We start from the raw sequence: 27,094 nt of genomic DNA on the forward strand, positions 1-27,094 counted from the left end.
TTTTTCACGTCTTCCAAGTATTGCAAAGCATTATATATATATGATGACCAAAATTAGAGAAATTATTCTTAAGCAAGGTGAAGCAATTTCAGCATAAGCTAAAAAAAAGTTACATATCTAATGTAAAAATTATATTAGGAATGTTAAATTTATGCGATAACTCAATTCAAAATGAGACCAGTCTATTTATAAAGTAATGTGTAATATTCCTTTTTGCTTGGTGATAGTTTATTTATATAATATCTCAGCTTCTGGCAGTCTGGAGTCTAGGGCCTTCTGGACATGTTTATGTAATATTGCATTCATTGATGCATAGTATCCATTTTCTTCTAAACTGCGGTCAAAAGTTCTTGTCATAGATCCTTTCGTGAAGAAAGTTATTCTAAATCACATTTCCTTTGCTGGACACCTGGCTATCTTATATCAAAACTACTTGTGCTTTTGGGCTAAGTCTTACTGTCCTTGAATATTTTGATAATTTATCTCCATTTCTATAAAGACACAGTTTTCAGTTAACTTAATCTTTCTGCCAAACTCATGGATAGTTTTTATCACTTCTTTTGCCCCTTCTGTTTTCCCATTTACTGAATTTAGTAGAGAATGCTTCAGTTTTATTTTCCACTGAGGAAGTGGCAGCACAAAGAAAATCTGATTTGCTGTGAATCCTCTCCCCACACACCAGCATGAGAAGGGAGAAACCATTTGCATGTCAGCCAGTGCACACCAGCACTTGGTGCTCAAAGAATACTGAGTTAAATTAAAAGTATGATTATTTTACTTTTATTCACATGCTTCTGTTTTCTGAGCTGACAGCTTTAAAGTTTTTGATGCTGTATTCCTGTCTTTTCTTGTAAGGTCAGAAGCTTAGGTGAAATGCCCACCATTTGTGAAATAAGGGTACTTCCCAGCTCTCTTTGCATCCGAGGATTAGTTTATGGCATAATTTTGCATTTTGCTACCATCTGTAGTTTGAATTTGTTAGGTACTGAATCCTTCCCACCTAAAATGTTAAGATTAACTGCACTTTTTAACAGCAACATCTATTGAATAAGTTGGAAGAAATATATATTGAATAAATGTAAAAGTAGAATATTATTTGCTTTAAAAGTTGAATTAATTATTTAATAAAACAGAACTGGCTTATCTTGTACAATATTAGCATGATTCACTGGATTTTTGTACTTCATAGCTTAATAAAATATTTAAAGTGCTGCTTACGTGAAGATCTAGCAAGTGCATGTTATGTGATCAATTTTGAAGGGAAGATAAACTATTGCAGATGCTATAAGCTCCCTGTGAGATGAAATATAGTGTAATTTCCCGTAAGTCAGTGCCTGGTCAAGTAGTACAAACAGTTTAGGCTTTAGAAATTAGCTATTTGTGTTCCATAGTTTGGAAAGACAAGTTAGATAGATAGATAGATAGATAGATACATAATTAAAGTCATTAGTGGATGGATTCTATTTCAAGAGCATAAGAATTTCAGCATTATCTGGAAGCAGCCTGGATTTGTTGTCAGATACCATATCCTTCTAAGAGTCTCATAGGAACAGTTTGGCATGGCTCAGTGAGGCAGACAAGATGTGCAAGTCTGATAGTATTACACTTTAAATACTTATCACTCGGAGTTAATGTAGCAGGAGAGTCTCTGACAACTTTGTTAGTAACTCCTCTCATTAGAAATAGAGAGATCCAAACAAATTTTCTTAACCCACATGAAGATGCCAGACTGGCTTTTCTGTCATTATTTTTCCCTCAGCGTTCAGCCAGATGGTGCAACCATGCTGGCATTGTATTCATGGGATTCAAAGCACAGGTGAATAGTTTAAAGTGAGGATCTGTGCTGTGAGCTACCTAAGACAACACACTCCTGAATTCGTACTCCTGAATTCCCACACATTCTCCTGAAGAAACTGGCTGATCCTGGCATGGACAGGTATACTCCTCACTGGGTAGAAAACTGGCTGAATGGACGGGCCCAGAGAGTGCTGAATGGAGTTACATCCAGCTGGTGGCCAGTCACGAGTGGTGTTCCCAATGGCTCAGTGTTGGGACCAGCCCTGTTTAATTTCACAGAATCACAGAATAAGCTGAGTTGGAAAGGACCCACAAAGATCATCAAGTTCAACTCCCAGCCCTGCACAGGACCATCCCCAAGGGTCACACCTGTGCCCAAAAGTGTTTTCCAAACACTTGCCAGACTGTCAGGCTTGGTGCCATGACCTCTTCCCTGGGGAGTCTGTTCCTGTGCCCAGCCATCCTCTGGGTGAAGAACCTTTTCCTGATATCCAACCTAAACCTCCCCTGACACAGTTTCAGACCATTCCCTTGGGCCCTGTCACTGGTCACCACAGAGAAGGGATCAGTGCCTGCCTCTCCTCTTCCCCTCACAAGGAATTGAGACCACAATGAGGTCTCTCCTCAGTCTCTTTCAGGCTGAACAAACCAAGTGCCCTCAGCCGGTCCTCATATGGCCTCCCCTCAAGGCCTTTCACCATCTTCCTTGTCCTCCTTTGTATGCCCTGTAATAACTTTATATCCTTCTTACACCGTGGTGCCCAAAACTGCTCACAATACTCAAGGTGAGGCTGCAGCAGTGCAGAGCAGAGCAGGACAATCCCCTCCCTTGCCCAGCTGGTGATGCTTTATCTGTTATCAACAGTCTTTGTCAGTGTTTTATTAATGAGGAGATTGAGCGCACCCTCAGCAAGTTCACAGAGACACCACGCTGGGTGGGAGTGTTGGTCTGCTCGAGAGTAGAAGGTTCCACAGAGGGATCTGGACAGGCTGGATCAATAGGCCAGTTGGGCTGGATCAAAGGCCAGTTGTATAAGGTTAAATGAGGCCAAGTGCTGGGTCCTGTGCTTGGGTAACAAAAACCTCCTGCAGCGTGACAGGTTGGGGGAAGAGTGGCTGGAAAGCTGTCTTGCAGAAAAGTCCTGGAGTGGCTAGTTGACAGCAGCTGAACATGATCCAGCAGTGTGCCCAGATGGCCAAGAAGGCCAATGGCTTCCTGGCCTGTATCAAACATAACGTGGCAGCAGGACCAGGGAAGGATCTTCCCTCTGTACTCGACACTGGTGAGGCCACACCTTGAGTGCTGTATTCAGCTCCGGGCCCCTCACTGCAAGGAGGACATTGAGGTGCTGGAGCAGATCCAGAGAAGGGCAGTGGAGCTGATGAAGGGTCTGGAGCACAAGCCTTATGAGGAGTGGCTGAGGGAGCGAGCTGGGGTTGTTTGGCCTGGAGAAAAGGAGGCTTGGGGGGTGATATTGCTCTCGCAACCATCTGAAAGGAGGCTATAGCCAGGTGCAGGTTGGTGGTCTCTTCTCACAAGTAAAAAGCCATAGGACAAGAAGAAATGGCTTCAAGTTGCACCAGGGGTGGAAAAACTTCATCCTCGAAAGGGTTGTCAAGCTTCAGAACAGTCTGCCCAGGGAGGTGGTTGAGTCATAATTCCTCCAGATATTTCAAAAATGTGTCAATGTGGCATTTAGGGACATGGTTTAGAGGTGAACTTGGCAGTGCTGAGTTAACAGTTGGACTCAATGATCTTAAGGGTCATTTCCAACCTAAATTTTTCTAAGATTCACATATAAAAGTTAATTTTTTTTTTCATTACCTTGATGCCTGAGGTGGACTGTGAGAGTTATGACAGTTCACATCACCATGGTCATCTCTTGAGTTTATCTATGGGATTAACTCCTCAAAGGCTGTGAGAATATGGATTACAGTCTCTAGTAGTCTGTGGTCTACCGAAGACAACATCAATTCTCATTTTCTTAGAGAAAAAAAAAAAAAAGGGAAAATATCTATGGTGGACTGTTTTATTGCACTATTTTGTTAAAGCTTAAAGTATATGGAGTTCTATTCAAGTGATTGTATAATGCCTATTTCCATTTTTAGTCCGTTGAGTCTAACAGCAAGAGAAGGAGGATGTGAAAATTACAGGTGGTCAGACAACTTATTTTTAACATGGAAGCTGATATATAGGAGGAGTATTATTGTGTCTGCTGTATGGCCTTCCTTCTGTCCCCCAAAATGGTACACATTGCACATGGAAAGGGAAACAGCTACCTTCGTGTTTTGCATTTTCTTGGGATCTGTGTAGACACTGTTTGTTAAATATACCTGGACATAGCATTTACCATATGTAGCCAGGAATGGAAAAGCAGTAAAGGTCAAGTGGATAAGATTCTTTATCGGGACTTAATGAATATACATGATTCTGTGAATCTGTACAATCAGAGTAATGCTGTTGTAAACATTTCTACATAGGGCTAGTTATTGTTTTGGTGTTTGCTACATTGAAAATGTCACGACTTTTAATGAAGGACCTTCTTAGACAGGGTTTAAGCCACCAGGGCTTTGTCTTTTGAGAATGTTGGTTATACTCTGAACTCAGAAGCCAAAAAAAATTGGGGATGTGCTGTTGTGCATCAGTAGATCTAGTGCATATCCTTCTGTTGTTGCTGCTATCAAGTTTAATATTGTTCAGAATGAAGTAACCCTATGTCAAATATTTCATGGAATCATGTTTGTAATGCAAATATTTTCAAGTAGAGGGCCTATGCCAAGATGTTTTAATTTATCTGTTAACTCCCCCTAGCAAAATCACCTGTAAACAACAAATCTTATCAACTGCTGTTATTTTTCTCTGGCAGCAGTGGAGCAAATTAATTTATAGTGCCTCTACAGTGTAAATTGGTCCATTACTATGCAAGAATCCAAGCATGGGTCCCAGAGAATCAAAGTCCCATCATCTAAGAAGCAGTTCACAGTGCCACATGGTGTAATTAGTAAAGCTTTTCCCCTGCACAGCTAGCTCAGTTGGTGCTGGATCCTCTGACCCATGCTGTATAGGTGACAGGCAGTAGGCAAATACAGCGTAGGCGTGCGCTTACGCTCAGGAGGACTTGGGTATCAGCAATTCATGAGTGTCTCTTAGCTATGGCAAAACCCAAACACCTTTCTGGTTCTATTTAGCTGTGCGGTTGGTAAGTTCAAAGTCTCCACCGTATGCTTTCTTAGCATTTTTAGATATAATGTATTCCTTTTGCAGTGCTTAATTAGGACTGGGCAAGCCATATGCTACAGAGTTGCCAACACAACAAATTGGTGGGACACACCTGGTGCAAAGATCTTTCTTTGAGGTTTTGTTGTTCATAGAGTTGTGTATGTTCTTCGGGAGAAAAACTCCAGGTAGAGTATGCCATGCTGAGAGGCTCTTTCAAAGTAATTATGATTGCATGAACTAAAATTAAAGGATTCTACCATAGAGAAGCTCAGGGAGTAATATTTCCTTTGGAGATTTTAACTGAAAGAAAACAAGTTTACTGGTAACTCACAGTACATCTTAACTTTGTCTTTCCTTTTCATATCTGTGGCTGGTTTTTGGTGTTCTTGAACACTTAATAAATATATTTCATAAGAATACTTCTCCTAGGCTGTAACTAGCTGCTTAATCATATCTTTTTATGGTAAAATTATGTGCAAGAAGATGTGAATTAGTGAACTGAGTACTTGAGACGGTTTTTTAAAAAATATTTTTAACTGACTATTTTTGGAAAAGTTGCCAAAAGTTTGTAACTGGGAGATTGGTGTTTTCCTTGTACTTAACCCAGGAAAGCTGTGCCTAGTAGTGTGGGCTGCAGTCACATTGCTCATTATTGACTTTTTAATGGAGTTCCCTGTCGTCTGTAGCAGAAGCCAACACAAATAAACAGCAGCAGAAAGCCTGTCCCTACTTGTTGGATAAACTATGAAAGACTTCCTGCCTGCTACACTGTATTTTGGGTAGTTCTGTTTCCTGTCTGGACACCAGTGTATTACTAATGTTTGGGGGGCTTTGGTCTTTAGGTAAAGGGAACGTGTCTATTTATGTCTGAGTGTTGTGACAAGTTATTGCTTCTATGACCCTTTGTAGATTGGATGTTGTTAGCTATTTGAAAAATAGGCAACTTCAAACAAGAGTTATGATAAAGCTCCAGTTTTATATACTTTTATACTTTACCATATGCTCTTTCTTTCACAGGCATTTCCTATTCAAAACAGGAACAGGGACCACACCGCTGTTCAGTACTGCAACACCAGGGTACACAATGGCATCCGGCTCTGTTTATTCCCCTCCTACTCGGCCACTACCTAGGAACACTCTATCCAGAAGTGCTTTTAAATTCAAGAAGTCTTCAAAGTACTGTAGCTGGAAATGTACTGCACTCTGTGCTGTAGGAGTCTCAGTGCTGCTGGCAATACTGCTGTCCTACTTTATAGGTGAGTCCCGTTTTTTATATTGGCACTATGAACAGTGCTGTCTGATGGATTGTATATGGACTGTGACATACTAACCTTAAACTAGCAAAGTCTTTGGTAACAGTAAAAGCCACAAGGATTTAATGAAAAGTCCCAATTGTTCAGAGAAATTGGAAAATTTGAATATTTTGCAAGCATTCTGTAGCTTGTAGCTTGATGGTCAGTGAACTAACTTCAGAGAAGTATTTGGACTACAATTAAATTGTTGTGTCAACTGCTTATAAAAGTGTGTGTAAAATGTAGGCTGTTAAGGTTCCATGATGTGAATATAGTTAGCAGCATTTCTTTGGACCTCTTTTGCTCTCATTTAGCTGAAATATTGCTAATAAACTCTTTTGGAATGCTAACTATCACTTATTTCATCATTACATACGTGTATGTTTGTGTATAGAGCTAGAACAAAAGTCTAATACAGATGTTTGATTGCGAACTAAGGAAAATAATTTTCAAAACGGAAAACGTGCAGTGAAGATGTAGACTTCTTCTTCTCTTGTGGGTTGTTTATTTTTAATTATTGTAATTTTTCTCTATTTGTTTGGTAAATTCCATTTCCCAAATTTTATTTTAGAAGATATCCTTTATTTCATCATCTCGTTAATTTTTTATTTTCATAAATGTTGAGTATAAATATTATATAATTTGAGTTTTTGGCTGTTAATAGGAGCGGTGCTTGGCTATGAGAAAATGTCCTTGACTTTAATAAGGGAACGGAACAGGATCATTTTGTACTCCTACCTTCCTCTGTCTCTTCGTCCAGATTGCAGATTTTTTCATCTCTGAGTCTGTAAATGGTCTTCAAAGTCTTTATTTTAACTGATTGGTTAATTCGAAGTTTAGGTCACCACAGTTATGGAAATATACTTGTAATGGTCTGGTTTTTGTTATTGGTTGCACACAAGTTAAGAGTCTTAGGGAGTCAAGGAAATAAAATAGAAGAGAGTCAAAATCTCTTTCCTTTCTTCTTTTTAAAATCAGCGTAAATTAATAATAGAGCCTAGAAGGCATTAAGATCCTTAAATCTTCGTCGTTGTTCAAACAAGCTTGTTGCATTTCAATGCGAGACACAGCGTAAGCTGTATAGAGCCTTTGAAGTAGTTCTTACTTGGTTGAGACTCCTGTGAACAGTGCGAGAAACTGGGTCGCTGAGTCGCTGGAGAAATTGCCCTCTGACCCAGCGAAGCTGAGCCTCCTGGGCATCCTTTCCACCTCTGCTGCCAGCCCCAAAGAGCAAAAGACATATATGCAAATGTAGGGCTTGCCACTGCTGTTCAGCCTCCTTCAGTCACTGGATTTGTGGTTATTTTGTGTGAATGTGCAAGGATTTTAAAACTGAGGTTCAGAGTTAAGTTTTGACACTAGATCTTTTTTTAAGTGGGATTGAAATAATCCGACTTATAAAACACATTAATTGTTCTCAGTCTCTGTAATATTGCCTCACAAATCATCAGCAGTAAACATCTGCTACTAAATAAATGCATAAATATGAAAGAAAGAATTCAGCATGAAGTATCACTGTCAGGAGCTGAGAAAAACAGATATAGATATAGGAAAACACTGGAGACCTGATTGTGAGCTGAGCTCTACACTTTGCTAGCCCCAAAGAGCCAGATTGCTTATGAATCTGAGGGGCACGGGAAGATAGCTGTACCGGATTATTTCTCCCATAGGCACATTAAGAAATATAAGCATGTCTAATGCACTCTATTCCTGTATTCGGGTAAAAGAACCTAGCTTTCCAGTGAGCAAGAGCTTTCAGCTCCACACATCATTTATTCACATACCCTGTAAAAAATAAAAAAGAATAGCTGTACAACATTTCATTTCATGGGTGCACGCCAACTCACATCCTTGCTGAAATAAACAATGTACAACAGCCTTCCTCTGCCCTTAGTCAATAGGGAGCTCAATGCCTACTGGTGATATTACACATATTTCAGCTAACTCAGCAATCTAAATGTAAAATTCAGCACTCAGTGATGCTCTCTAGAGAACTTTGTGTCCATAAAATCACGAATGGATTGCACTCATTCATATATGTGGTTTTCCCATCTCTCCAGATGTAATATCAGAAATATTCTCCATTTAATAGGCCATCTAAGTATAAATCAGTAGAAGTCGTTAATGTAAGATGGAAGCACTCCTTCATCTTAGATAACCATTTCATAGAATCCTAGAATGGTTTAGTTTAGAACAGATGTTTAAGATCATCTAGTTCCAAACACCCTGCCATGGACAGGGACACCTTGTGCTATACCAGACTGCTCAAAGAAGCATCCAACCTGACCTTGAATACATCCAGGGATGGGGCATCCACGACTTCTCTGGGCAACCTCTTCCATTGTCTGACCACCCTCACAGTAAAGGATTTCGTCCTAAAACTAATCAAAACCTGTCCTATTTCAGTTAAAGCCATTCTCCTTCCTCCTGTCTTTGTGAGAAGTCCCTCTCCTGGTGTCTTTCAGGTCCCCTTTAGGTAATAGAAGACTTCTGTAAGGTCTTCCCAGAGCTTTCTCTTCTTCAGGCTGAATAACCCAAACTCGCTTAGCCTGTCTTCAGAGGAGACATGTTTCATAATATAGGTGTGAAAGGGAAATGACTGAGTAGGAAATTGAATGTAACATAAAAAAGAGGGAAGGATTGCAGTATTGTGTGACCTCTAGCGTCCTGTGACATGCCTCCAATACAGTGGTCTGACATCTCTGCTGATGTTTACAGCAGCTGAGGTGGCATGTCATGTTTGTATAGTCAGTTTGAGACTTGTTTTGTACTTCACAGAGATGTGTTGCCACAAGCATGAAAATCCTGCAGCCTTGTAGCATTTGCATGAAAGAAGGAATTCAGTATGAAGCATAACTGTCAAGAGCTGGGAAAACCACCCATTTTGCAGCATGATTGCTGCAAAATATGACAGTACACATTGATAAAGAAGGTAGTGTGGCTGATGTCCATTGTGTGACTGTGGCAGCTGTAGACTGAAGGACTAATAGACCACTCTTCCAGTGAATGAAGGTGTAACCAGGCCCTTCTCAGAAATGCAGAGAGATGAAATGTCATGCCTAGGCTTATTTTAGTTACAGTGAGTATGGGGTAGAGAAAGTGACTTGAGATCTCGCTGCCTCTGCTCAGGCGACATAAGGCAGAAGAGACAGTTTGCTAGACTTCATGTCTGCCTTTGCAGAACTGCTCAGTCAATTACTGCTCCGTCAATTAGCCCAGCCAGAGGAAGGAGCTGCATCAAGAGTCTGGTGTGTCTTGCACTTCTTCCATCACTGTGACAGGAAAGACTCCTACGTTTACAAAGTCTGCAAAGATGAGGTGAGAGCAGAGAGTGTCAGCATGGGTAGAGACCAGAGCAAACACTACACTCTAAAGCCACTTAATGCAGTCTTGGGGATCACAAGGAATTGAAAATGTTATTTCAGTGTAAAGGAAAGTCTTCTTATGCATTCTTGCTTTTCTAGCCCTTGTGGTCTCTCTCTACCATTCTGCAATGTACAAAATATTTAAGCTTACTGTTCATGTCAATTGGAACTGCTAATTTTTAGAGAAAATAGATGTGAGTTGTGGAAAATATTGGTCTTTTGCTTAGAGGCTGCATCTACTGTTAAATGGTTGAGAAAGAAGTAAAGTAACAGAAACATGCAAGTGCTGAACCAAAAGATAGTGCAGCAACATAGAGAAGACAGGAATTAAAAATAGCTCTAGTTTAAATTAAAAGATTCAAGGAAAAGCTCCCTGAAATAATGTATTAAAAAATGGGAGTAAAGAGTTTAAACTGCCTCATTTTGGGGTGAAGTTTACACTGGAATTTCTTCAAGCTGCTAGTGTGTTTAACTTCTGTCTGTAATCAGATTTGCAACCAAGGAAAAAAGCAACCTTTTTTTTCCAACATGAAGATTTTAGAATCTTTTTTCCTCTTTGGAAGACTAGGAATAACACTATTAAACGTAAGCCATTAAAGAGTAAGAAGTATGAAGTTGCCTTTGTTGGACTTCTTTCTATATACCCGTTATAGTTTTACCCAACTTGGTAGAGTCTCCATGTGAGACCCAGAAACAGAATCCAGTTTTACAATGTGGAGACAACACAGAACTTTGTCCTTTGTCTCCCCATGGCTTACTGCCTCCTTCAGCATCCATCATTTGCAGTGAATGAATGAAGGGAAAGTTCTTTAGAGAACCTCCTAGGTCAAATATGGGCACCAAGTCAAAGTTTTATACATAACTGCCATCCTTCAATTCCACTTTTTAGGATGTTCCTTGTCTACTTGGGTTTTGCTAAGGGAAGGAGCTTGTTGTTCTTGGATGTGATTTTTTTCCTAACAGAAAAATCCACTGTGTAATTATGGAGAACTGACCAGTCAGAAGGAGTTGTTTCCAATATGTTGTTGTCCATATCACAGACTCTGATCAGCTGTATTAACAAACTGATTTGTACTGTTCTAATTATTTCTTCTGTAGTGTAATTATTTCTTCTGTAGATTCAGCAGCTGGATAAAATTAATGAGAATTTGGGGACATCAGAACCCCTATTTCCTCTCCATAAGTTGCTCTGGCAATTGATTTTCCATTGCCAATGGCACTGTCTTAGCATTGTCTCAATCAGTACAAAAAATTACTGCCATTTTCACTGTACATTGAACCAAAAAGGAGAGCAGTTTTCCTCAGTCATTGTTGGGACTGAACAATACCAGATTCAGTCAACTAAGCTTGAAGAGTTGTACACTGAAAAATTGCATGTATCTGTCATGAATTTTGTCTTATGTCTGCTAAATAAGTTTCTATGAACATAAAACATCCTTTGAATGCACAAGAGAATATAGACCAGCCAGCTATTCTTTGTGATAAAGCAAGTATTTACATGTCATAAGAAAAGAAAACAAAAACAAACAAAAAAAGGAAAAATAATTTTATTTCATTAAAAAGGCCACATGACTACTTTTATCACTGTTGCCTTTATCATTTTTATTACTGCTTTCTACACTGTATAAAAATAGCTACACTGTGCTTATTCTGCAATTATTGTGATATGCACTCGTGTTTTTTGCCCATCTAAAATTTTTACTGTTTTATCATCATCTGAAGTTAGTAAAAATAAGCTTATTATATGCCAGTATATTTCTAATAATGAACAACTGTCTTCAGAGTTATCTCAAAAACTTCCTGAGAATAAGAAACAAGCAACTTAAGAGTTTTTAAGGTAGAAAGAGAAGAAGGACGTGTCCAGGAAAAATAGCAAACAAATTTCATTATTAGAGGAGACTGATACATCAGAAGGATGCAAAGTGTGAAAGATAGTGTGTAACTATCTGCAGGCAAGTTTTAAGTAATCGTTAAAAATTCTAAAATTGTCTGTTTCTGTAGACTGGGATTTACTTTCTGTGTCTTCAGTGCTATTTCTGAGTTTGTTGTCTGAGGTTCTCCCGTATTTCTCAGGATTTAGTATGACGGCTGCTGGCACCCATGTATGCTCCCAGATTGTGGAGGACCAGATGCCCTTGCTGTTGGGTTCAGTGGCAGAAGTCGTAGTAGGGCAGAACCACTCCCCAGAAACAATGGATATACAGCCATGACAATTATAGAACTGAATTTTGTGACTAAAGCAATGACTAAATATACCTGTAATCAAAATAATCTATTTTACTTCATCAATAAAGAACAATATAATATTTCTTTTTGATTGCAATGCCAAGTTAACATTATTCTGCTGTTTATAAAGCTCAGTTACTGCCAGGAATAAGGAAAACAACTTAATTAATAATGCCATTTAAATTGAATTTTTATTACAATACCCAGCATAGGTATTGTAATTAACAGGCATGAGGGAGAATATAGTTTAATTGCCATTAATCACCTTTACTTTCATTATATGTTTATAGAAACTGTTTTTCTCTTTGACATACATTTAATTTTGAGTATTGTAATGCCATTGTCGCTGAGAGTTTCATCAAGAACTTTTGGCTTTCTTCATTCTCTTCCCCTTTCTGTCTGCTTCAATCAGTTTTGCTGGGACCTTAGCTATGTCTAGAGCTTCACTGAGGTGTGGGGGTTGGAACATGTTTCCTGTCTACAGATACGTGGCAGACTTTTACAGTTAGCGAGATCTATGCTCTCACCCCATTTCCTTTTCCAACAAATTAAAGCCATGAGGTAAATTAATATATTTATATATCTGATTCTTTAAAAAAAAATTGTTTTCCTTTTGATCTGTTGTCATCATTAGAATAAAGTACTCTGAGATTTTCACAATGTATTCAAACTACCATGCAAAAATCTACAGCAGAGAAACTTCTATTATGTAAATCTTTCTGAGAAAGTATGCCAGCTGTCTTATCTAAGTGTGGCTCCTTAGCATTGTCTGATTGCACCATGCACCTAGCAGAACCACATCGATGTTCTCATGCTCTTGCTCGCTGTGTGCCTGTATCTGAATTTGTGAAGACAGCCAGGGTCTCCAGCACCATAGAAAGTACACCACTTCTTGCAAAGTGCGGACTGCCTATTCATTTTAACAATCCATGGGGCTTTTAGGGGAGGTTTCATGTGTCTCTAATGCATTTGGAGGCAGCAGCCATGCTCCTTTTCATCCTTTTTTTCCAAAATTAAAGCTTGGTGGGATTTGGAAGTGGCTGTCTCTCAAATTAAGAAGCAGTGGATTAGGTTCATAATGATGTCTCTCCTCTGTCCAGAATGGACGTTTCCAGATCTCTCTTAGCTCCGAGTGTCGGGGGCAGCTAGAAGCTGGCTGCTTCTGGTGGCAATGCCATGTGTAGGGCTCTGCCTCCCCAGCATGTGTGGCTCTGCTCTGTGCCTGACAAAATCTGCCCACGTGTTGTTTGACATCAGTGCCACTTGTTGCTGTCTCCTGCCAGAGCAGAAGGTATGTAGTCTTAACTAGAAGGCAGGCCAAAGGGTGTGTAGTCACTTCAACTGGGCCTTCAGTGTGCGGTCAGCTACCTGGTGAATGTAGTACAGCACAATTATTTAGCAGCTAGAAAACCACCTCCTGAAATTTCTACAGGATTTTAACTCCTGAATGGACCTTAGAATAGTCCTTGAAGTCTGAAGTACCGACATCCTACTTCTATGTCAGTACTTAAAAATCTTTAAAATTAGAATAATGAAAGTCAGATAATTGATAAATGTAGCCTTTGCCTTACTAATATTTGTTCAGTCAATTCCTTTCACTCATTCCTGACACGTACTTGGTAAATGGCAGTATGCAGATACAAATGTGACTTCCTACACTCTTTTTATGCTTTAACATCAGGCTTAATATTACAGCTAGTATTTCCATGACTTCATGCGTTATAAAGGTCTTCAGCTCTGTCTAACATGAGATCAAATTATTTTCCTTGGTATCCCAAAGCTATGAATTTTTGATATCTGTTTGAATTTCATCTAACATGTACAGCATTGGTGATTAGCTCATTGGGCTTCCTAAGAGTGGAAATATTTTGTAAATAATAATGTAATTTCTCATGTTCACCACATTTTTTCTTTCCAGTCTGGGAGACAGAGATAGAAAGACTAGTCCAAAAATGAAGTTGTTGTGCTTCACCACCTGATTCGGCTGAATTTATTTTCAACATCTTTCATCTTTTGAAATAGTACAAAATCTAAACACGTTGAACATTTGTGTCTTGAAGCATAAACGTGAAATATACTTTCTTGTCTCTTGCAAGAATACCATTGTGGATAATGCTTTTGGTTGACGCTTTTAAAGCAAAGAGCTTGTTGCTGTGTTCCAGATTAAGTGCAAAGCATAATATTTCTGTTTCAGGAGTGCAATCAATAGTTGATTGGTGTTGTGGATGTCACTTGCTATTATTGTTAGTGGCACTGAGAATAAAATGTTCATTGAGAAAGATAATCCTCACACAAAAGGATGTAGGAACGTGTAATTGACAATCAGGAGGTTAAAAGAGACTTGACAAGATTTCAAGGGATTAAAAAAGTTAATCTGTCAAGGAGTATACCCACCTCTGCTCTAAAGGCTTGTATTCTAATTAAGATTTATCACGAGATTTTTGGCAATAGTCCTGTCACCCTTCTACTTTTTCTCAGTGGAGAAAATTGAAACTCAGTAATTCTGGCAACATAAGAGATGTAGTAATAATCTGCAAGATGACATTATGATGTCATTGCCCATAAATCCCACACATCATGTTGTGAAGCAGTATGATGTTTTTTCAAAAACTGGATGCTGCTTTCAGGAATACTGAAATGTCTTGCAAGCATGTTTTGTCCTTCTGCACTCCTCCTATAGTCCTCTGCTAGACTCCCAAATATTAGCAATTTTTCAGACTAATGAGATCTTCAGTTAAAATGCACCAGTTTTTGATAAATAGCAAGCTCAGATTAGTTTAAGAGATGTTCTTTGTATTTTATCAGTCCAGGTAAACATGAAGTGTATTTTAGTAGTATGTAAACGTGTGTAATACTTCAAATGAATGCTTTTGATTAAGAGATTTTGTAAAGCAGATATTAAATTGCTTGGGTGATTACTCAAGTTGTGGACATAGGATTAATCTTCTCTTCTTTGCTGGTAGTTTCAATTAATTTCTAACTCATGCCTGTGAAGAAAGAAGCCAGCTCATAGAGATGTGCTGTCTGCTGTGATATTTGCATGACAATACAGGTATTAAAGCTGGTAGTTTCATGTATGAATTGCATCTTTTCTGTAAACTGGAATCTTTTCTTAGATCTTTTCTGTGTTCTGTTTCTGAGTGCTTTAAAAAAATTCATGCTGTTAAAAATGTCTGACTTAGATGAGATTTTGGTAAACCTCTCCATACCCAAGCACTATAGAATGAGAAGGTCAAGTACATGTGTCCAACCTTGCTTTAAGTGAAACCATTTGATATTACATTTATGACTGAGATCACAAGAAAACATGGGCTTTGTATGAGTGTAATTAGCCCACTGCAGGGATTAATTATGGATGAAAGTTAGATATCCTCTGAAGCGGACAGGAAATAGATGCCATTTCAGACAACTCCATTCACAAAAAAAGCCCCAAGCCCATTGCCTCTTAGGAATTGTCACCTGTAACAGTATCTGTAGTTTTATAATCCAGGAAAAAGAAATGTGCTACAACTGTTTAGGTGATGTGGACATTTACATTTCAAAAGCTTGCTTTTCCTCAATAATAAAATTAATCAAACAAAACCAGAGTGGTTTTGACAATATTTGATAAAACAGGGTCACACAAATACATCTTTTACTAGTTCTGTAGAAGCAGTAATGTGGGGGGGTTAGGTATTGTAAATCAATTTGGAAAATTAGCTACTCCAGAAACCTCTAAGTGTAGAAATAAGTATGTTTCCTGTGAGTTTTTTAATTTAGAAATACTTCTAAGTTACTCTTATGATGGTACAGGAAGAGTAGTATTTTAATTTCAATAATACTCATTGAAAAGTAAAAAAATATTCAGCTGCATAGAGTTAACCTATTGCTAACCACTGGTTTCATGAGGTGTAACACAATAATTGGATACAATAAATTTATCTTCACTTGTGAAAGCTCCACGCTTATATGTTGTTTTGCCTTCTCTTTCATCTTTGAAATGCCAAGTCCCGTGCCACTTTTCTTTGAGTTTTTTTTGCTGGACAGTGGGTCTTCATTTGACTCACTCCAAATTTTTTGACACTTCTAAGGAAAAGTTACTTATCTTTTTAAATTATTTCCCAGGTTTTTAAAGGTCCCCAGCTGCTTCTTTTCCATCTCCTGTTAGTATTTTCAAGTAGCGGCAATGAAATTGTGGTATCCATGTTTGAAAAGGAGAGATGCAATCCTTACTGTTATTTCAATTCAGCTGTAGCCAAAAGTAGAGGATAATTTTAAAACACACATCCTTATTACTGATCCAATGTCTTTTCACACAGTAAAAGGAGTAGTTGGTGTTCTCTATCAATTTTATAAGTGACAGTTACTTTAGTGCTAAGACTAGCTATTCTTAATATCACTGGTAAGACTTTACAATTCAGTGCTGTGGCTGATTTAACCTCAAAGGGAAAAAAAATCAATGTGAAACTGTAATCCTAGCTTGTTTTTTCCAAGGCTTACATAACTGATACAAAATACAAAGTGGTTTACAAACTAGCTTGCAAGCAATTCACTGGCTTTACAAACAATTAACAGTAAGTTTCTCTCTATGTCGCAGTTTCCTTTCATAAATCATACATGGTAAATTATTTTTTTCTGTTTGCTTTTTATTGGTAATATCTTTCACGTACCTACAGTACAACTTTGCTTACAGGAATAGTTTTATAAAAAACACATTTCACTATAGTGGAGGAACATGGTGTGTTATTCCAATGCCCATAAAACGTATTAATGACTATATAATAAAGGATGCCTTATCTAGTAGCCAGTTCCTAGAGTGGTGGCGATATTTCAGTAATAGGATGACTGCAATCATTGAACTGTTGTAAACCTTGGGGTTTTGAACTAAGCATTTGCACAAGATTATTTGCTTATGCAGATAGCTAATGGCTTACAAGTTTACATTGGAGGTGTTGAGGTTGAGATAGAGTTGTGTAAAAAGGCGCCTTTGAAGATGAAATCAGCATCTCTATTCTGTTTTTAAATATGGATTCAAGTGGAAATTCTGTGGGCTTGCAAGTTGATCTGCATGTAGTAGTTGGTTTATGCATGTACATAATTGCGCGGTTCAGATAGGTGAGTGGTAATTATCATGGACAGGTCTAAATCACCGTGAAGAAGCTTTGTAAAGAGGTTATAGGTTATTTTCTTTTGGCCTTAATCATGTACCTTTGATCTACAAGTGGACTGCTGTAATTGCAATATCATGAAGCCTAAAAAACAGCAAAGGATTAGAAAACCTATATATTGACTTGCACATTCAATCAACTTGCATATGATCTCAGCAGGAAATCCAAAACAAAAGCTAATTTATGGAAAAATATGGAGTTCTAATCACAGTTTAGCTCTGTGGGGTTCCAAATAACACACTACAATCTCTACATGCAGATGCTTTCATCTTACATTTCAGATTTGGTGACATTCCAAAAGTTCTTATCAGGCCTTATTATCATCTTTTATTAAAGCTTATTACATTTATCCTTATTGCATGTTTGCTGTAATATTCTGTCATTCTTAATATGGAATAAAAATGCTTTGATCTTCTTAGCCAGTCATGAGATGGAAATATGCAACACAAGTGTTTCACTGTATAGTATAAACTCCCAGCTCGGTGTGTCCTTTGAACATGGCATTAATTGGCCCCTGTTTCTTTTTCCTTTGGTTCATAAATCTTTTCATCACGCTGCACTTCTTTGTGCCATCAACATGCAAATAGGCTATGCATGATCATATAGAGCCACTTAATTATATCCCTCAAGAGATTTGTGGTGGTTTTGTTTGGTTTGGGTTTGGGGTGGTTGGTTTCTTTGTAATAAATAAGGCTTTTGAACTATAAAAATGGTTGGATCCCTTCATCAATGCTCTTACCTGAGAAAGGTGTTTCCAATCAATTTTGAGACATTACTTTGTCATTGCTTTTCTTAACACTTCTGTTTTATTAGGGTTGTTATCTAAAGCATAAAACAAGACTTCCATTGGAGTGGTAAAAAAAAACTAAAATAACATGAGCCTCAGCTCTTTCCCAGAATGAAAGCTGAAGGAAGGAAAGGAAAGAGTTAAAGAATGAGAAGCAATAAAATACAGAAATTCCTGAAAGAACACAGAAAAATTTTTAGCCTGTAGTCTTAACCTGGTCTTGAAAAGTGCAAATCACGGAAATTTTCTTCTCCCCCACAACACTTAGAAACAAAGTCATTGATTATGACTTTATTAGATAGAAACCCAAAATTTACAGGATGTTTTTCACGCCTTTGTATGAACTAGAAGACACAAAACAACCCTTGCCTCGAGAAGAGTCAGCAATCTAATATGCCTTTCCCCATCATTTCTGTACCTGCAATGATTTTTCACCCTCTTTTTAGACTGAACAACATTAGCTGAAGAAAAAAAATAAAGTTATGTTGAGAAGAAAGCCCAGGATAATACTAAAGACTATTTAGGTATACCAAAGACTATTATAAAATGGGATAGGTTTGCTGTTCATCAGAATAAATGGGTAAATCTTAAACAAGACATAACAGATACATTTTATTTAAATAAGAGCCTACTGAATAATTATCTTTGTTTCTGTTTTAAGAAATCTGAATTCTCCCTTAAGCTTTAAATGTGCCTCATATAATGCAGTTGACAGAATTAGACCATTGTTACATAAAAGTTCCTGGCTTGACAACTGAAATGAGACATCTAGTGTACAAGTTTTCAGAGGAATAAATGTTCCATCTTAGGGCAAATGTAGAAAAAATATTTACACCAAGACTAGCACACATCTTTCTTAACAGTTCAAATGCAACAATACTTTGAAGTGTCATGTAATCATCTTTGATTAGTGGTCAAAGAGAGTAAGTTTATTCATAGTAGATAGCTGATATACCTTTATTGCTATATTTTTTCTAGGCAAATTTTTTTCATGTTTTGCAAATTCTTTGTTAAAAGGTTCCAAGAGAAAATGAGGAATAGACTAGAAAGGTTGGATTGCAGATGAAACAGTAAAATCGATGGACCCATTCAACGGTTCAGGATGAAAGGGAAAATACCACACTTCTTTGGTTACTGTGTTGATCTTGATAGGGTTCTTCATACAGCACCATACTAAAGATTTTTACATTCAGTGTATATGTTCAGAAACTTTTATATGATGTTGCTAGAGTCTAGTCTTTTAAAGATCCTCAAAAGCACACACTTTAAAGTTATTTTGAATTCAGAAATGACAAGGGGTTTGTTGATTTGAGAAAAACAAACTTTGAGTAACAAAAAACTTGTCATTTTAACTTTTAATTCACTTTATTTAATTTTTAATTAACTATTTTTAATTCACTATTTGATCTGCAGCAACATCCAAGGTATCCTATTATCTTAGAAAAAAGCAAATGAATGCAAATCACTGACAGTTCATTTGCATGTCTTCTGGTCCACTTCAGGTCCTTCAGAATAAAATAGGTTTAGATTCTAATTATGGCTGCAAGAAAAATATATGGAAGATAATTTTAAAAACCACTTCAGTGTTCAAATATTTCATTTTAAAGTGTATTGCCAACAGGGAGATGAACTAGAAGATAATCCTTCAACAAGATTGAGCAATAATTGCAATTTGCTTCGTTTAAATTATAATCTTTTTGCATTGCTTTAAATATAGATTATGTTCACTTTTCCTTATGTGCAAATGTGCATAAAGATTTTTCTATTAATTCTAAGGAAGCAATTTTTTAGACCATAGTTTGAAAATACCACCACTCGGAAATATGTAGCAGTGGCAGTCCTGGAACATGAGTTCAGTAACTTAGCAAGGAGCTCATCTTCAAGCACAGCTTCATGAATAGTAAGACTTGATTACCATACCTTGTAAAACACATGGGAGAAAGCAAGGAGGGTCGCCAACATCACTCAGTTCCTCTTGTGGACTTTCCCTATGGTGTTGAGTTCTTTATGTTTATAGAACATACTCCATAGGCTTTATCTCCAGAGGTCTTGTGGCGATGCTTGCTCTTTAGAGATAGCCAGTGTTTTTTCTTTCTGCTGTCTAGTGTTAATTTTTCATCTGTCATTATTCTAAGAAAAGCTGGAGGAACACTGGAAGTCCATTTCCCTTTCAGGCAACTCTGTTTCTTCTTCTTTCTACTCAAAAGAATCCTCTTACCTGTGAATTCTTGTTCTCCTGAAATGCCCTGTGTCACCTTTAGAATTCTTTCCTGTGAAAAACAAGTTGCCAGATTCAGAATAGAAGGTCTTGAATTTCTGGCACTTCTGACTGATACTTCAGAGGGTTACATCTTCCATTACTGTAGGACTGGAATAAAGCCTCTGCTTGTACGTGTATGGTTTTTGTTTGTGCATCCTCAGGATCTGCATCTGTGATTCTTTCACCTGCGCAGCTCACAGGGTGTTTGCTATGACCTTTGTGTTTCATGTGAGCATATTTGTCACTTAGAGTACTTTAGAAAAAGTTTTGGTTGATCCTGGTCAGTTACAATAGAGACAACCTTGAATTTTGACCAGAACAATAAGTTTCTCTGGCTTTTTTTGTTCTATCTCTACCCTTTTCTGCAAAGAAAAAAAAATATCTGATAGTCATAAACCCCAGCGTTGTGTGTATATTCAGATCTGATCTAAACTTAGTTTTCTGTTTGCAGCTACACTGGACACTGAATCATTATAACACCTATGTATTTCCTTTGTGAACTTGCTGTCATACCCTCATAGCATTCAAGTGTATGAGACAGGGGAAAAAATTCAGACAAGTCCTTGCTAAATGGGAAAACAGCTACATAGATTGGTTTTCTGTTAAAATTCTTTTTTGTGCCTCTCATAATTTTGGCAGAAGAGGACTTTGAAATACTGAGCAAAGTGGCAAAGGGAAGGCACTCCCCAGTCAAATGCAGCAGGTAGGTTTCAGCTCTCACAGTTCTAGTTCTGCCAGTTAGTTACATAAATTATCCATCTTTCTTACCACCTACTAATAAAGGACTGATTCCGTTTTGGATGCAAGAGAGTCTTGGAGAGGGTTTTGAAGTGATAATACAGTGTATTTGCTCAAGAACAAGTTCCTCGTAAAGGTAATGCATAAAGCACTGAATTACTAGCTTGAAAAAGGAGCATGCACAACAAAAGGACAACTTCTTCCTGAAGGAGATCATTGCAAAATGTTTTGCACAGTGTAAACTAGTGGTTTTTTTTCAAGTGTTTGCTGTGAAATGTATTCTTAGTTTCTATTTTAATTATTGAGTGGACATGAAAGGCTTTGTAGACTGATTACAAACCAAAATAGCTAGACTTCGGTTACACAGTGAAAGGCAAGATCAACCAAGCTTGAAAAGGCAGTTTAAGATGGTTCAGAAAGCCTTCAGTGAATTGTGTGATGCCAGATGGCAAGATTACCCAATAGCCTGCAATAAATGATAGCATTGTTATGTTACCATTAAGGTTACTGTTGCTACAAATGCACTCCTTTATTTGAGCTCTGAATTTTTGAATATCCTGGTCTACTTGGCGAGGGGAATGGGGGAGGGCAAGAGCCCAACTGTTAATGTGGTTGCTGCTTTTATGTTTGGGATTTGTTCTGGTGAATTTAGCCATATCCACCAGCACCACACTCACACAGATACTGGTACTCTGTTCATTCCAAGAGCAGCCCAGATCCAAGAGAGCTTTCTCGTCTCTGATGCCTCTTCTTTCCACTCTGTTAGAGGGAATGCACTCCTCACCACTTAGACCATCACCACACTCTAAAGGCTGGCCATGCAGATAATTTGTCCAGTAGCAGTACAAATGCTGCCGTAACTCAGTCCAAAGATAAATGGTAGCACAGCTTCTGCAAACGAAGAACTCTTGGTAACTAGAGATTGCTTTGCAGAATAGAAGTAGGGACTGAAACAGTAGAATAGGTAGAAGATTCTAGAATCATAGGATAAAGATGGAAGTTTTTTCGTAAATTAAATTTAAATTAAAATTAATTAAAATTAAGTTTAATTTTGTTTAAGTTAAAAGAAATGTAACTGATTGTAGGTTAAATAGTAAAAGATGGAAAAAAACTTTTAAATCATCATATCAAACTGTCAGCCTAGCACCACCATCATGTTCATCATTAAACCATGTCCTAAGGAGTCATAGCCACAGGTTTTTTTAACACTTCTGGGGATGGTGTCTTCACTACTTCCCTGAGCAGTCTGTTCCAATGTTTTACAACCCTTGCCATGAAAACATTTTTTCCTAATACCTGATATAAATGACCCTGACATAATTTGAGGCCATTTCCTCTTGGCCTGTTAACTTGGGAGAAGAGACTGACACTCACCTTACTACAAGCTGCCTTTAGGTAGTTGTAGAGAGCATGAAGGTCTCCCACGAACCTCACTTTCTCTGCCTAAGCAACCCCAGCTGCATCAGCTGCTCCTCATAAAACTTGTGCTCCAAACCCTTCACCAGCTTCGTTGCCCTTCCCTGCATGTGTTTGAGTCGCTCAATGTCTTTCCTGTAGTGAAGAAAGCTGGACACAGTTGCATAAGTTGCATAGCAGGTCACTGACAATTCCCTTTGACAGTATGGGGGCTTTGCTCTGCTCCCTGTTTCTGTCTTCCAGCTCTGAGGGCTGGATACCCTGATGACAACTGGTCTTATTATTAACAAATGAAACAAGGAAGGAATTAAGTACCTCAGGCTTTTCCTCACCATTTGCAGCTCTGTTTATCCAAGAAAAGATGGAGGTTCTCCTTAGCTCTCCTTTTCTTGTTGATGTGATTGTGAAATCATTGGTTGTCTTTTACAGCAGTGGCCTCATTAAGTTCTAGATGAGCTTTGGTCCTTCTAATTTTCTCCCTGCATGGCCTCACAACACCTTGTAGTCCTTCTGGGCTGCTGACACCTTTTTCCAGAGGCGATAAACTCTCATTTTCTCCCTGAGTTCCATTCAAAGCTCTCTGTTCATCCAGGTCTATCTTCTTCCCCACCAGCTCACCTTTCAACACATGGGGATGGCCTGCTCCTGTGTTTTTAAGATTTCCTTCCTTAAAGCACATCCAACCTTCCTGGACTCCTTTCCCCTTGATATCATCGTCTGTTTTTCTGCTTAAAAAAGCCATCTTGTCCCACAATGGAAGCAATCATCCCAGTCTTGATACAAGTAAAAGGAGGCTTTTGTTAGGGTTTGTGGGCACATTTGGAATTGGGACAACCTGTCTTTTCTCCCATCCCCTTAGAATTCATGCATACTTGCAGCTGTGGGTTGTTTCGATTGAGGAGTTGTGATCCGTGACCACAACCATCACAGTCTGCCTTGCCTTCTGGTTAGAGGCATCTGGCATTCTCAGACAAGTCCTTGCTGCTGTCAAAGTTATGCCAGTATTGAACGAAAGTTGTTCCAGTGTTGGTATCCCCATAGATTTGGCTGACTCAGGGCTAGTGACTCTAAGAAGGGTCTCTTGGTTTCCTTGTCATTGTCTAACCCCAAATAAATTCCAAATGGATTGGGAATAAACCAGACCTGATAGGCAATATCTAATCCAAAAATCAGGAAACTGTTTTACATTAGATTTGGGACAAAAATAGCAGCAGGAAATAATGAAATGTATTTTGCTTCAAATGCTTTTGCTTTATTTTTTGTTTCATATATCAAATTCTTTATAAAATAAGTAAATGTACAACTTCTCTGAACACAATAGAAACAGAGAAGGGGATTCATCTCTTACATCCCCATCCCAAAGCTGGAAGAAGGCCTTCATCCTTTTGTAGATCGAAGGAAATGAAACAAACATATGTATCTCTGCAGTCTGATTGCATCATTCTCCCTTTGGAAATTCAAAACTAGTTCATGCCATTTGACTTGAAGGTCTCCGATATCCCACAGAGGTACCAGTACCAGGTGCTGCTAATCAGATTCATAATAGCATCAAGAATTTTTATCAGATGCCTCACTGTCCTTATAAAACTGATAAAGCCCTAAAGTTTGCTTTTATATTGATGGCCAGTTGAGAGAAGACCAATTTTGATTGACCTAATAGTGCATGAGTTTGTCTCAATCAGTTGATTTACCTGTGTTCCTAAAGTTCATAATCTCTAAAGAAATTTAGCAACAAGCCTATGTCTTTCCTGTTGTTTTCATGTTTGGAGTGAAAAGAGAATTCTCTGAATTACATAGCACTAGCTCAGAGAGATTACATCATTGAATTATTTAGTGTATTAGTAGATACTGTAAGTTTTGTCAATGGAATTGTCTACCAACAGTTTTTGTCTGCTTAAAAAATATTCCTACATTCACAATCTGTGAAATAGCTGCATTTATCCATCTGTTCATTTTCATTAAACATTGTGTATTGAACTTGTTTCTAGTTTGTCGTCAAAGCTGAGAGAGGAATAGTATATTTGAGGGATACAGCTAATACTCCCTATCTTTGACAGTAAACTACAGTGGGACTCACATCAGTACAAACACAAAGAAAAGGTAGTTGTCACTTATGTGGTTTTGTGAGATGTAATCAATATAGATCCCACAGTCCTTGCCTTTGAAGACTTCAAATTCCAGCTGTTTTGAATTAGGAGGAAATGGCTAGAAGGTCGTGTTGGAGCTTCGCCTTCTGATCTCCCAGTGGAGCATGAAGAGGCACAGGGCATTTACATAACATTGGGAGATGTTAATGATGTTCTAAGCTCCTGTGTTTCTAGAGTTACAAATGAATGTCACTTTCTTTTTTTCTCCAGAAGAATTAATAAAAGGGATAAGAAGACAGCAAAGTTCAGAGTGATGATTTCGATCTCCCGACTTGAAAGCAAGAAATGTACTGGGTTTAAATAATGAAATATTTAGCTGTTTGCAGTCTTTCATTGCTGACAGTGAAATGAACTAATATAACAAATAGTAGAGTTTGACCCTAGGGATTTTATTGAAATATATTAAAACAGATACAATTGTCAGGTGATTAATACATAAATAAGGATTTCAGCTAAGGTAGGGTCAAAATAATAATGGCTAATTCTAGTGTTGTGCCAGAGATGATGGTGGTCAGAATTATGGTTTAACAAGAGTTGAGAGGTGAAAAAAGAAAGATGTTTTTAGGGTCAAGGAACATTCTACATTATCAGGGTTTGACAGGCAATTTAAGGTCTGGGAAAGAAGAGTAATAGTAGAGTCAGAGACTTGGAACAAAGAGAATATGTCATCTGTAGTGGGGATTTCAGTCTTTGAAGTATTCAGTAACAGGCCTTTAGTTGCATTCTGGTTTTTTGTTCTGTTCAGGGTAAGGGGGAAGCTTTAAGGCAAAGACCTGGCAGACAACATCTTAATTCTGCAGTTTTTTCTGCCTGGCTAAGTAAACTTCCATTAATGCCTGTTCATCTTAAGTAAGGGTTGCCATGGTCAATACAGAGAGGTTGAAAGATCAGAGATGAAACTGAAAGGGATGAAGAATTTTTTTGCTATTTGTATAGAGGGAATGAATAAATTAGTAATATTGACGGTAGCAGTGATCTGCTTCAGAGAGAGAGAAGGAACAGAAGCAAAAAAGTACAGTGAATTATCTTCCTTATATTTTTCACTAATAGTTAAAATATGTGATTACAGATTTTTTTCCCAGTGTATTTTTATTCCCTAGTAGCACTGAAAGACTATTTTAGCTGCTTTGCAGATAACCATTGTCATGGAATGAGCCAACCCATGCTATACCAAACACAAAGTAGAGTAATTACAATAAAATTAGTTTTAGTGGCAATGTAGAGACATTGGAAGAGAAGAAAATAATCCACAGACAGCATGAAATTGCATATGTTATGAGTATCACACTATAGCATTAAGGTGGATTTTTTTCCATATTTTTGCTCTAAAAGTTTAGACAAAGGGTTCATTCTTTAATCCCTGGTGATTAAGGTTCCTTAAGTTTCCCCTAACACCATGGAAGGTTGACTCTGTCTCATAATTAACATAGCTAAACTTTTTAACATGGTATCACCTTTCAAATGAGCAGGGTTGTGGGGAATTAATTCAGAAACCTAGCTGCACATTACCATTATCAGAGCAACATGCCCCAGTGTCTCTGGCTCTGCTTGTGGTCTTGGCCTCATTTTGTAGACTAGCATGGAGAATGGGCATGTAACAGAAGGTTGTGCAGGGTGTTGTTGACAGCATGAAGTGCTCATGCTAGCCCTGCAACACCCACAGCACCTGCCTTCCTCTCCTCCTGTATTTTTTCTTTTCGTGGCTAACCAGGATGGATCCCTCTGCTGGGAAAATAATTTATTTTAGTAGGTCATTTAGGAGTTCACTTAAATGATTTGTCTCTTCAGAAGGATCAAAAATGAAAGAAAAAAAGAGAAAAAAGAACATAATTACTGCCTATCCTTTTGAACATTGATTTGAGACCGGTAAAAGACTCAAAATGAGACTGGTGAGCTTTCTGTCAAATGTGTTCACTGAAGGACTGTATCATTAAAGGACAGTGGCAGCAATTGCTTAGTGCCATTGCTGAACTATTAGTCTGTGAATGCTTGTTGGTGTAATTTAATTTTTTTTAATGTATGAGTTGCTATTCCACAATGAAGCATGGAAAGTCATTATTTGTGCGATTTGTCATTGTGGTTAAAAGCATCAAATAACCTGTGTCCTCTACCACCAGCAATGCATCTGTTTGGCCTCAACTGGCAGTTGCAGCAAACTGAAAATGATACATTTGAGAATGGAAAAGTGAATTCTGATACTGTGCCAACACATCCTGTAACAGTTCCTGCTGGAGATAATGGTAAGTGAAATGGGCACCATATTTTTTCCTTCTTTTGGAACACTTCCTTCATGTCTTACATCATCAAACTGTAACAGTTTTCCTCCAAAACTCAACATTTAACACAAGTACAGAGCATTTGTAAGTAATAGTAATTTTAAATAGATAAACAGGAGCACACAGTTTCTCCTACCAGCATGTGAAGGGGCCTGTGAATCCCAGGCAATAATGCTGATCTTACTAGGAAAGCTGATCTTACTAGCTGTCAACCAAATTTCTCACAGGAATTTACGTGTGATATTTGATGAGGCTGGGAAAGCTCTCACCATATCCAGAGAAGCAGAACCTCTGCTTACTCTAAAATATTTGATAATGCAATGGTTGTTGTGGATTCCCCCAAGACAGCAGGATGGTGCTGAGGCTGGCTAGGACCATCCTGCCTTAGGGGGCTCATGTTGAAGAAATGGCCACAACAAAGCC

At 38.0% G+C, this 27,094-nt stretch overlaps 1 protein-coding gene across 14 annotated transcripts in view; it reads left to right on the forward strand.

Moving 5' to 3' along the window:
• The window catches only part of TENM3 (teneurin transmembrane protein 3), a 410,560-nt gene that overhangs the window by 287,000 nt on the left and 96,466 nt on the right, over positions 1–27,094 (forward strand). For all 14 annotated transcript variants that reach the window (XM_085058723.1, XM_085058722.1, XM_085058727.1 and 11 more), the window contains 2 exons: positions 6,035–6,273; positions 26,513–26,635. In XM_085058723.1, coding sequence (XP_084914849.1) covers positions 6,035–6,273; positions 26,513–26,635 — 362 coding nt within the window. The remainder of the gene's footprint in view (positions 1–6,034; positions 6,274–26,512; positions 26,636–27,094) is intronic.

Source organism: Lichenostomus cassidix, chromosome 4, assembly GCF_008360975.1.
Source record: "Lichenostomus cassidix isolate B80296 chromosome 4, HeHo_3.0, whole genome shotgun sequence".
NCBI lineage: Eukaryota > Metazoa > Chordata > Aves > Passeriformes > Meliphagidae > Lichenostomus > Lichenostomus cassidix.